At 34.5% G+C, this 13,468-nt stretch overlaps 1 protein-coding gene across 1 annotated transcript in view; it reads right to left on the reverse strand.

Moving 5' to 3' along the window:
• Positions 1 to 13,468, reverse strand: part of ADAMTS19 (ADAM metallopeptidase with thrombospondin type 1 motif 19) — a gene marked incomplete at both ends in the record, with an annotated part of 147,877 nt that overhangs the window by 57,005 nt on the left and 77,404 nt on the right. The window contains 2 exons of the mRNA XM_080362911.1: positions 250 to 390; positions 11,000 to 11,105. Of these exons, the coding sequence (XP_080219037.1) occupies positions 250 to 390; positions 11,000 to 11,105 (247 nt within the window). The remainder of the gene's footprint in view (positions 1 to 249; positions 391 to 10,999; positions 11,106 to 13,468) is intronic.

Here is a 13,468-nt window from a genome sequence, read left to right on the forward strand (position 1 = left end):
TTAAAAATGTACTTATAAATTTATATAGTTTACAGCAAAAAAATGAAAATATGAAAGCACAAATAATTGCTGAAAACACTTATATTTTAACCAATCTGTCAAACTTTAAATAGTTCACAATCATTTTAATTATTCTGATGGATTATGCAAATAAAAATCTCCCATAGAAGCAGTAATGTTATTTCAGGATATTTATTGCAACTATTTGTAAATGACATATAGTAAGAATTCTTTTTCTGCATGACATACCTGAGAAATCTCTCTAGATCTTCCCTGCTGCACCGAGACCATGAAACATCCCCAAGATTCTGTCCTTTAATCCACTCTCCAGACATGATATGGAGACCATCTGCACAGGATGGGTGGTCATTGTCGTGGTTTATCCCCATGCTGAATTTTGAAGTTATTAAAAATAAACCAAAACACAACAAAAGAACAAGTTGATTTCAAAATGTCTATAAGTTAAAACTCTTGCAAGAGACTATGAAAAACTCAAGTATATTACATGTAGGAAATCTCTTCTGATTTTTTTTTCCATGATATCTTTTGCAGAAGTACGTGGTACCATGTGTGAAAGACAATGCTATATGGAAAGGTGAGAGTGAAGCCTCATACATTTTATGAGAAATATTACATTCTAATCAGCTGTTCAATGTATACTTTGGACAGCTCTTTAAATGTTCAGAACTGTACAACTGCTGCAAGTTTAACAAACTGTACTTCCCTCACTAATGGGCAAAAAAATACTGTGAATCTACTTTCTGAGATCAGTGAATTGTTCTATGTCTTGGCAGTAATTCTACCTTAATTCCATATCTAAATGACTTGTTGAAATTTTATAGAACACTACAATGCTTTCTAGTTAAATACATAGTTATTGTATCTAAAGAAAAATCATCTAAATATGTTTTCAGCATCTACTGTTAGAAATAACACTGAGGAAACAATTAAATGGATTTTGGTCCACATGCATCCCAGTGAGTCCTCACATACTGCATTGCAGTTAAGAATTCTACTAAAAATCTGATTGAGGCTGTTACTTTAACTGAAGACTCACTGTCATCTCATTCACATCAGTAAGCAGAGAGGAAGAAGACAGACTTAAATAAGAAATAAAGTTTTCAACATTAGCTAAGTGGACACATGCTTGACTGGCATTAAGAGAAATAAATGAAATACTCTCAGCTATTTTTGAAGATTTGTAAAGGAGCATGGGACTACTCTGCAGAGCATTGGATTCAAAGCAGTGCTGGAATTTTGCGGCCCTAGTCTCCCCTGCAGAAAAGCAAATATTTATAGTGAATAACGCTTTATACCTAGTATTGACTCCTTCAGGCAAATAGCAGTCAAAGCACTTAGAGACTAGAAAGACACAAAAAGTTTGCTGCATCTGTAGAAAAACTACAGTACATCATGCTTCACCGTATTTCACCATACTGCAGTGCCAAAGGGGAAAAAAGGCCTGTTACCCACCACTGAGAACACCAGCTCACTTCTTTTCTCTGTGCCAAAACACCTTCACAACTAGATGAAATCTTACATTGTTTTGCAAGCTGCGGTACCTTGTGTTTACTAATTAAATGAATTTAAATGCTGTACATGGCTTTATCTTGCCTGTCAGAGTGCTCAGTCTCTTCTAGTGATAAGTACACCCCATAATCTGAAGCACTGGAAGAACTGGATAATTTTGTTAGTTGTAAACAGTGTAACTGAGGTGAACAAATCTGTTTGACTCTCAGCTTCTCTCTTCTCCTGAACTGCCCGAATGGGACTAAACAACTACAGAAAAGTGCCTTCGTACATTCCTTACATTCTTCTTGCAAGCTTCACATGCAGAATTTGAGATGTCTTTGTCTCCAGAGTTACATCCGTAAGAAAAAGACACAGAAAATCTAATTGCACTTCGCTTTGCTGACTGCACAAAAAATCAATTTCAGCTACAGCTCTTCAAGTTATATTCTTCCTCATCACAAACATACTCATTTATCAGTATTATACACATACTAGGTTTTGAAACAAAACATTTACAACATACAAGTACGCAAAATCTTGTTGATATAACTTACCATAGAATTGATGGCTCCCACTTATGCAGTGGGAATTAACACAGTTATGTTATTTAAAACATTTTTTAAAATTAAAAATATTTTTTTAAAAAAATCTGATTGCTATTATTTCCCATCCACTCTGAAGAGTAATTCTTGAAGTCAGGCTATGTCCCAAACTAGTTTGTAAAACCACCCACAACAAGGTATGCTGACCTGAACCAAGGTTTCACTGTTTCAAAAAACAATTCCACTAGCCACTGCTACATCCAAACATCAGTGTGATCCTTTTTTCTAAACTACTACCGCAGAAACACTCTGTACATGAAATCTGAGGACAACATTGTCTTTTAAGGTAAGAAGTGGTAAAAACTGTTGTGCTTATAAGAACTGTGTATATCAGCAACATTAAGCACTAATAAAAAAACCTACTTCCAGCCCTCTTCAATACTTCAGCTGCTACATATTTTTAGCACTTTTGCTGTTCTGCTTTGACATTCAAAAGTAGTTCAAAGTATCTGTACTAGTCCAGTAAGATTCATCCTTCCACACACTTCCACCTTCAAATTAAGTACATGTAACAAAATACCCAGTAAGTAGTGAAGACCAGTGTCAAAGCTTTTGACTACCAGAATGAATAGCTACTTCAAAAGGAAAGTACAGGTCATTATGTTAACATCGACTAATTAAATCGCAAGACAATATGTGAGGATTATGCTAAAGTAGCAACAGAACCTGCTCTCAAACATTCTCAGAAACCTTTTCCTCAACACATACTGTTGATCTCTTTTATAGCACGGTAATGACTGCATACTTTTATCTGACTCAATATCAGCTACAAGATCACATAAAAGTTGATATGCAGTAGTATTGACTTCAGATTTCTTTCACCACATCACATCATGTGTATGGTGAAAGAAGCTGAAGAGTCATTGCCACCTTCTTATCCAACAAGAGAGTAAGTAATTCAAGCATGCTTATCTACTTCTCCATTAACAATCAAGGATATAAAAATACGCAATGTGCACACTGGTGCTCACGGTATTTTCTAGCCTTCCTTGTTGTACTGTCTACATGAAAGAGACAACTACATCCTTTCACTAAAACAAAGACACTGCAGAAGCTGTGTGTGTGTAGGGTGCTGTTCCGTGCTATTCCTATAGAATTGATTATGCCAGCACTGGGCACATTGCTCTCTCTTTCCACAAGCTCCTCTCTCCCACTCTGTCCATAAGCTTCTCTCTCCCACAGCTGTGATCGTTCAACCTCATGCAAGAGTAAAGCAACACCATGCGTATGTGGGAGGAAGACAAGGGAGTTTGCAGTAAGAGGATAACTTTATAACAGTCTGAAAAAACACCATTAACAAAGAAGACAGTGCTATACTTTAACAAGTAGTAGATCATATCTGTATGGAAATAAATCACATTCTATCTTAAAAAGAAGCATTATCTCTTTCACTGATATATAAAAATGCTACACTGATTCTGGTTAAAGACTATGTATGTCAGACATAACATTAAAGTAGGAAGCATTTGACAGAATGCATTCCCTAACTGAAATATTAGCAATATTTCAACTCACACTATGCAACTAAACTATATCTTAATAATCTCAGTTTAAAGGTATTTTGACAAAGAGCCTTGGTCAAATAAACTCCACTAACATTATACATGGTTGTCAAGTCAACTGAAAAAATATTTTTATCTCATAAAACCTCTAAAACTTTTTTAAAAAACACTGCCAGAGTTTTCTGTGATATCATGCAGAAAGTTGGAACAGTCTCTGCTTTATTTTGAAGATGATCACTGTTGATGTTTAACGTGCAGTAGGAATAGTACGAAGAAAAATCCTTAATTTCTCTGTACTTAAAAGTGAGAATTAACAACTCAGGCCACTAAAAGTAAGAGACAAGTATTAGTTCTATTTTTCAGTTAAAAAGTAATTTTTATACAATTCACTAGTTGTGCAATTATATGCACACAGTTGGATCCAAGATAGACAACAGCATCTTTCCTACCATTAGGGGATTAGGTCATTTTCTTGCAGGCACAAAATGCATTCCAGTCTCAACCCACATACTGAAAAAGTACAAACCACACTTTGATTTGATTTGATTATTGTTGTGTATTAAGAAATAAAAGCTCTTTTAAGTCTCAATAAAGGGTACTCGGTCATTATGATATATTTAAATAAATTAAATAAGGCTATGTACACACGTTCTGGAAAGAATTAGGTTTCTTCTCACTACAAGAGTCCAAAATTCTCCTGCGTGTGCTACATTCATGGCATCACGAATTTGCTCAGTGACTGCACACTCTTCTAGGTGGAAAGCTTTTTATTATTTATTCATTATTTTCATTGTGCTTTGTAAATAACAGGTGATGACCTGGTTACCACCACGACATTCCACTTAAATGCATGCTAGTGCAGCTGAACAAGAATGATGCTATTAAACTAGAAACAGACAATGCAGGCATAAAGACTGAGTAGCATCAAATACTTAATATAGGAGCAATTAATTGGGAGAGTTCAGATAGATGTGGATAAATACTTTAGGTCTATCTATAAAAAAATAAGTAAATAAGGTTAAAGAGAACTACTACTGTTCAGAGTTTTACAGTCACTAACAACGAGACAGGTTAGGAAATAAGAGATGGATTAGGAAAACCACAAGAGCCAGTACCCAATGAACCAAGGGTAGGTTGTTGAATAGTCAGTATAATAAATACATTCCCAAACCCTAAAAGAGAACAGTTCAGCCCAAGACATATAAGCAGCAGAGTAGCAATATATGTAAACTGAAGACCCAGGATCATAGTATTAAAACTCATGACACAATAAAAAATATTGAAAAAACTTTCCCTTGTGAAAGAGAGAGTAAACCTATGAATGCTGCTGCCAGTTTATACCTGTGATGTGTGATGGGATCAGGATACCATCTGTTTTCTTTCACAATTCTTATTTTTATAAATGTTTAAGTTAGACATTAGGAAAAGGTTCTTCCCCCAGAGGGTGGTGGAGCACTGGAACAGGCTCCCCAGGGAGGTGTCACGGCCCCAAGCCTGACAGTGTTCAAGATACTGGGCAGCACCCTCAGATACATGGTGTGAACTGTGGGGTTGTCCTGTGCAGGGACAGGAGTTGGACTCCATGATCCTTGTGGGTCACTTCCAAGTCAGAACATTCTTGATTCTGTGTTTCTATGATTCTATTATAACGTTTGTAAGTCATAGCATTTGTAAATTTACTGAAGTTATTTTCCTATAAATTACAAACATATAATGGATTGTGTTACTTTTAAAAATAAAAATAAGAATTAATTACTTACAAGGTGTTATCCTGCCATTATTGTTTCCATAGTTTTTGTTGTTGTTGTTGTCACCATCATTACATATAATATTGTGTTAGAATGATCAAAATTTCTTCAACAACAAGGTTTAGAAACTTATATGGCATTTAATAGTACAATGATTGTCCCAACAACTTGTCTAATCTGAAATTTTGTATATCACAGTAACATAAGGATGCATTTGATAAGTGAAAATAATGCCACTTATTTGACTGTCAAAGATAAGGAAACAGAATCTGCAGTACTTTGACAGTAGCTGTATCACAACTTTTCAACAAAAAATCTTATCACACTTCTATTTTTACGGATAAAATTATATAAACAAGCAGACTAGTAGCAGGTTTCTATAAGCTATTTTATAGAATTTATGCAAAAAATACGTATTACTAGATACTTTTTTTTAATCCCAGATAGTGAATTAGTAATTCTTGTATTATTTTCGTAAGTGTTTTAAAACATAAGACTGCTTCACAGATCATTGCACAAATGGGATAAGAAACATAGTTCTACCAGTAAATGAATTATTTAGTCTGAAGTGAATTGAAAGGCAAGTAATCCAGTTACAGAAAAATAACAATGCTAAAAGGTAGAAGATCACTTCTTTTGGAAAAATTTTGTCTTCAAAGAAAGAATCTACTGAACAAGGAATCTCAATCTTGTTAATAATTCAATGATAAAAAGAAAAAAATTAGAATATGTTTAGGCAATTAATATTTATCTTCTGTGAATCATTGCTTGCTCTTCAGGATGTTCGCAACTTAGATTACATTTTCAATCTTAAAAAAATTGAGTAAAAAAATGTAGCATGTACATCCATATACAGATAAGAACATATGCAGCATGCTACTGTCCAGAAGACTTGGTAACTTTTGCTAAACAGCTGCTTTCTTCTGTAGCAACCTAACACTTCTACCACCATGTATCAAGAAGCTTCATCTAGGCACAGCAGAGTGTTATGGTCCTTTGACTTACATACATAAATAACTTTAAGCTTTGATGTGACACGTGTTTAGCATTATAACATGAGGATACATGAGGTCCCTTGCTGAAGTTTTTTACAGAGAGTATATAATATAGAAAAAGTATTCACCTCTGGCAAGCATGATACCCATGCTACACCCTGCAAAACACAGTATTTCAAGATAAACAATTATGTCTACTGTTTATGAATTTAATCTTATGCCAAGTAAAAACATTGACATGTAACATTTCTTCAAAGAAAATTTGTAATCAGGAAAAAGATGGAGCTATCAGGTATTCAGTGAATAGATAAAAAAAAAGTCTTGTTATTAACAAAAATAAAAAATTATTTTTCTCCTTGTAAAACACAAATTCAACAGTAAAATTCTACTTTAACCTTAAAAATGTCAAGATAGCTCTTTTTTTAGTTACTTTGATAAGATTCCCTACTCCACATGAGTTTCTTGTTCACAAAGATTGGTATACAGTCTCTTTCATATCCCTTTTTGTTTTTATTGTGTTCTGTCATCATATTTTGGACTGTGATAACAAAAACACATGGAATAACTGATGCTCCATCAGCATTACCTTATCTACCATTTAAAACTCTCTTCAATTTCCACTGGATTTCTTACAATTGTTTAGTATCATCAGAAAAAAAAATACATTATTTGCTTGTGAATTATTAAGTAGATGATTGAAAAATTGCATAGACTTCCTGTTTAGAACTACAAAATGCCTCATAGAATATCTCACATTTAAAAAAAAATAAAAGTACATTTCATATCTCACAAAAAACTTACCAGAAAAAAAAAATGCTCATGTGTATGAAACTGATGCAAAGAAATTCCAGCAGCATTTCTTTCAACTATTTAAAACAGTATTTAAAGTACACTTAGAGCACAGAAATGTTACTTAATGTATTCTGAGATACTTCAGTTTACAGTTGTTCTGTATTTCTCTGTACTTAAGAAGGAGTCATATCCTACAGGCAGCAACCATGTAAATAAAATGAAGACATATGTGTTACTTGAGAACTGAAATAATAGTATTCTCTCTCTTCTTCTCTCAGTTTTCCAAATGGAGACAATGTCCTTTAATTTATTGTTGTTAGTTTTATTCTGTAAAACTAAATTCTACATTATACAATTACCTTGTTGCTTTAAATTCAGATTAATAAAAAGGATTTGTTTATTAAAACTAAATCCGCCAATGTGTTATGGTTTTTAAGGTCTGATTACACAGACTAGCTCCCAATATTTCAAGACAGAGCTTACAAAATCAATAGTTGACTTGCAGTGTTATTTCTCCATGTCATTAAAAGATCATCTGCTTTCAAATATACATGGCTAGAACAAAGACACTTCATATTGGAAAGTAAGGTTTAGTTTGCCATTGTATTTCATTGAGAATATTTGTTTTAATTGGAAAAACTAAAAAAACCCTACACAATACTTAGTAAACATCCATGTATCAGAAGTATTCAATATAATTAACCATAATTCTTCAACTGTGTTCCTATGCAAACAAACTAAGATTTCAGAAAAGGGCTATAGCCCATTCCCCACAAAGTCTCCTAAATCCGTAATTATTCAATTCATGACAGTGACCTTAGAGGTCTGCCAAATTGTTCTGATTGTGCAAGTGATCATGAGATTTTACTAGAGACAAATGAATTTCAAATATACAGATAACAGCATGGAGGCTGGTGCATTAAAAACAAGCTCCCTGAAAGCAAAATATTATCTTTTTAAAAGCTACTTTTATACTCATCAAAACAATGACAATTCTGAATGTATTTGTTTGTTTATGTTCTCAGGCTGATTAATAAAAATGAACAGTCTATACTGCACCCATTTTGAGCCTATTTGCATTAAAATTTATGGGTAAGTATATTACCTGTTGTACAGAAGACAAAATTCAGGGTTGTTTCTTTGTACTTTGGGAGGCAAAGTATTTGAGAAAGTCTTTGCTTTTCCTGTACACCTGAACAGGACTCTCTACACAACAACAAGAACAACTAGAATGGTTAAAGATATTAGGCAAAAAACAATGTAATAGTTAAGTAACTTCAAGATTCAGAAAAAGTTTGTGAAAATTTTTAGAAAACATGATGAGGAAAAGATTTATGACTGATCTAGATGGTGATCATTTAATCTCTGTTTCTGAGACAGTTAAGAATGAGCAAGACAAATCTCTGCGAGAAATATTCCAGTCACATTTGAATCTCTTGAAGTCCTTTTAGGTGGGACCCTCATTCAAATGTTTTTCTTCCAATATTTTTATATTGTCTCTCCACAAAGTGTCAGCTACTACTAGAGTGGTCTTTGCAATCAGATAGAGACAGTCATGAAGAGTAAACGAATGTCCCTGTAATACAACCTTTCTCTCTTTGCTGCAAGAATATTTCAGACTGCAACGGTTAAGGATTCTGGGTCCACAATGAAGCAGGGATCAGGCTTTATTCCTACATATGTTTTGCACTAGAAACTGCCCCTTGTTTTTCAGTATTTGTGGCAGCTGCTCATCTCTGGTTACCTATTCTTTCACTTTTGCGGTAAGGTTGAAGTTCTTGAAGAAATGTGTGGTTCAAATAATGTCCTGTCCTTTACTAGGAAACCAGATTTGGTTTGTACTTTATTTCCGTTATTTATTTGAATTAATTTGGAGGGATTTGAAAGTTCTGAAATTTCATAGTGTAGCTTTTAACATTTTTTCCCAGGATTCATATATGAACAAGTCTGGTTTTATGTCCCTGTAGGAAGATTATGTTAAATACCTCCTCAGTCCCAGAGCAATGCAAAGCCATGAAAATATTTCAAGCTGAGGATGAAGTGCAACAAGCGTTATAGATCCTGGCCTATGCAGCAGTCTTGGGAGAACTATTAGTCAGCACCAATGAGCTTCCCTGTCTAACTTGTTCTGGATACTGTTTGGCATCCACCAGCCCTTAGAATGTCAAAGATAGGTCTGATTTGTCTGTTGCAAGGCCAAACCTTCTTCACAGGATCAGTGTCAGACATTCTCAAATTTGCTAGTGCAGAACCAACACATCTCCCAGAACTGCAAAAATGTTATACCTACCTCCCGTTTTCCTAATCTAGGAATTGGTAAATCACCATTTCTCAGGATGCTTAAGGTGTCACATTTCTTGTTGATCAAGATGCCTCTTTTTTCAAATTCAGTAATTTTTCTGCCAAGCTTCTTATTTTCTAAACACATTTTTATCGTGCAAGGCATAAAGCAGGATTGACATTTCTCTAAATTGTCCAGTATTTTCATAACTGCCTTAAGCAATTTTCTAATTTACTCCATGAGTGAACTTCTCTGCAGATCTTATTTAGTTGTTTCTTTCCCCTTATTGTTGATTTACTATATTGAGAACAAGGAAAGAAAAAGGAGTCTTCCTCTATCCATCCCCCTTCTAATGTTAGCAAACAATACAGTGAAAAAAGAAAAACAGCAGCATGTGGCTACAAAATACAAACAATTTTTTCTTTGGAAGCCTTTCCTTTATCATAACTACCACTCAAACAATCTGACTTATATTAACCTGGAGCTGCTTCCTACAGTTATGAAAACTCAAAAAAGATAAAATAGAAAATATTAATTTCCTGCAGCATCTCATATTCACGTCACTATTTTCCTTGAAGTCATGTAATTGCTCTGAATTTGCTTATTTTGCACCCAGGAAAAATCTTCAATAGAAATATTTTAAGTTCCAATTCTTTCTTGTAATCAACTGCATGTTTCAACATCAGATGCTATGGCCTCCATTCCCAGACAGCTTTGGCCAAACTTAAACCAAATCACTTTTAATTCAAAGTGTTTGTTCTAAGATATCTAACCTCAGCAAAACATATCTCTCTCTTGTCACCCTGAAGCTGCTGTTCTAAAAGTATATACACAGATACCTGGAGCAGACCAGGCATTGCAGGTAAAATGACAGGTCAATACACAGGTCCCTTTAACTTATTTTTTTTTTAAGGACTCTCCTATTTATTTTTCTTTAGCAAATACTGAAGCTAAGAATCCAGCACAACTTTCACTAACAAATATGATTACTGCAACATAAGAATATGTCACTTTTGCTTCAAAGTATCCTTCATGAAATGAGTAAAAACATCCAATCCAAATGTGAAGGGTAGTTACTTCCACCTTCACTTTGTCATGCTTTTCTGTTAGGGAGAGGAAAAAGTATTCATGTTGGGATGACCAATGACCCTTACACACTTTAATGGTATCTATCCTGAGAAAGCCAAATTACATAAGGGCTCTTCCAACTCATGATCTCATTAAAATGTTTGCTGGCAACAACGGTCGGAGCTGGAACTGATACACAATATCACAGTCCCAAAAGAAAAAACATCTTGGGGCACCTGCTTTTCCTCCTTCCAGCTAACCTAAATTCTTGTATTGTCCACGTTGTAAATATTTTCTTAATTTACATACTATATATCAATATACATCACTACTGTTATTAGTAAAATTATTTTCCATATTTTTAATCCAATTTTAAATCCTTCCTAAACAAAATAGGAAAATTTGAAGTACACAATCAAATTAATCAAATCATATTAATATTAGATGTCAAGAAATACTAGAGTATACTTACTTGTCACCCTTACTAGCATATACTTACTTGTGACCCATTTCATGGGCAATGGTAAAGGCAAGATTCAGACCATTGTCCTCTGCAATTATACATTTTCGTTTTTCACTGCACATTCCACTCAGATATGCTATTCCTAGGAAACACAACCACCACATTTAATTATTTTGATTATACTGACTACATGTATTATGGCATTCTTGACCCCAAACACATATGAAACCTTATTGCAGTCAGAACCATCCAAATATATAAATAGACGTCTGACAGAAGTTCACTTATAAGCCAGAACAACTGAGTTTAGCAGAAAATGGGATAAGATTGCAAAGAAATCACAAGCAGTGGTAATATTACCTGACGGTGATGTTACCTGATTACATAGACTACAATGTGCAGAAAATGTATTATTTAAAAGCATTGGTATGCACCTTAATAAGATGTCATAAAACATATATATGAATGTTGATACTATCGTAAATGAAAATAGATGTCTACAACAATAGGACAAAAATCTGAACAGGTATTTCCTCTGATGGACTCAGAAGAACAGAATGCAAAGCACAGAGCTGTGCCCCTACATTGTCACTGTTCAATATTGATAATTAGCATTCTATATTAACAAGATAAAAGTCATTCTTCTTACAATCCAAGTATGCATCAATCTGTCAGCACATCATCTCATCCACAACATGAAATTCATGTTCTAACTCCCTCACTAATCTGGCAGTGCTGCTCTCAACAGAGTTGGCTGAATGTTTTTGGACATAGAATTCATGTGACAAAAAATGTTGTTCAGGACTCCACAAAACTATCACAAATTAGATCTGAGTAAGGCAAAATATTTTAACTTTCACTATTTTTTTTCCAGAGACAGGAGAAAAAAATGGAGCAGGGGTACAAGTAATTTGGGAAACAAAAAAAAGGCAAAACATGTTCAAAGCAAAAAATGGAAATCCTTCAAATGACACCTCATGCTAAATGTTAAATATAATTTATTCTAACTTTATGAAAATAAGAGAAGTAAGAAGCATGCCGAAATGCAAGGTTTTATTTGAAATGTTATGCTCCAGTGCCTGAAATAAGAAGAAAAATAATTCTAAAACAATTTTGTGACTTTAGTTCCACACTTATATGCATCATCTTTCAAGTTTTGATGGGCAAACTGAAAAATACAGAGCTGCTTTTAACACTGTAGCCCTAAATAGTAGAGCTGATAACAACATCAGAAGCAGCAGGCATCAGGGTTCTGACTTCAGCTAACACAAATGAATTTACAAAGTGTGAAAACTAAATGGAAAAATTACTCTTGCCACAGACAAAATCCAGTGCTGCATTTTGAAGTGTTGTGGGCATTCCTATTACTATAATGCAAAATATTCAGAAATATCTTCCTTACTATGCTGGTTTTGGATCAGATAGAGTTAATTTTCTTCATAGTAGCTAGTATGGAGGCTATGTTTTGGATTTATGCTGTAAGAAATAACACTGGGATGTTTTAGTTATTGCCGAGCAGCGTTTACACGGAGTCAAGACCTTTTCTGCTTCTCACTCCACCCCACCAGTAGGCAGGCACAAGAAGCTGGAAGGGGACACAGCTGGGACAGCAGACCCTGACTGACCAGAGAGGTATTCCAGACCATATGATGTCATGCTCAGCAATAAACCTAGGGGAAAGGTTGGCAGGGGGGCTGCTGCTTCAGGACTGGCTGGGTCAGTTGGTGGTGAGCAATTGCTTTCATTTGCATCACTTGTCTTTCTTGGCTTTTATTTCTCTCTGTTTGTTATTTTTTATTTTCATTACATTATTATTATTAATTATTATTATTATTATCAATTAGTAAACAGTTCTCATCTCAACTTATGAGTTTTCTCACTTTTACCATTCTGATTCTCTCCTCTAATTCCACTGAGCTGAGAGAATGAGCGACTGTGATTAATTTCCAGCTGGGGTTAAACCATGACACTTACTGATGATGGCTATCCTCAGTTGGATAAAACTTATTTACTGGGATCTACTGGAAGAGAATTCCCAAACCTCCATCTGCCTGTTGATGCTGAATAATAACTGAAAACTGTCCAACGCTCTATAGTTTTTATAGGGAAAAGAAGTCCTCTAACCATCTTTTGGCCTTTAAAATAGCAGGTTCAAGCACATTAGCAATATCTTTCCATACAACAACATGAATCCTATAAGTTGCTGTCTACTGTCCTGCCTGCCCAGCAATTTATTCCCAAAGAACTATGCACATCGCAAGCTTCGTACCTTGTCTGCAGAAGAAGCAGTCAGCAGTAGCAGGCATTTTTAGCAATACTCAATATATACCACCAATAATGTTTTTATACATGGCATTCCTTGAAGGGAACCATTTATGTTTCCCCTTTTCAAGTGTGACAGATGAAACAGAAGACCTGCATTTCATTTAGATTAAATTAGACTTCTGATTCTAGAAATGTCCAAAAGCATCAAATGGCATTAATGTTTTACAGCTTTCCCCCTTT

This window comes from Nesoenas mayeri (genome assembly GCF_963082525.1).
Source record: "Nesoenas mayeri genome assembly, chromosome: Z".
NCBI classification, from domain to species: domain Eukaryota; kingdom Metazoa; phylum Chordata; class Aves; order Columbiformes; family Columbidae; genus Nesoenas; species Nesoenas mayeri.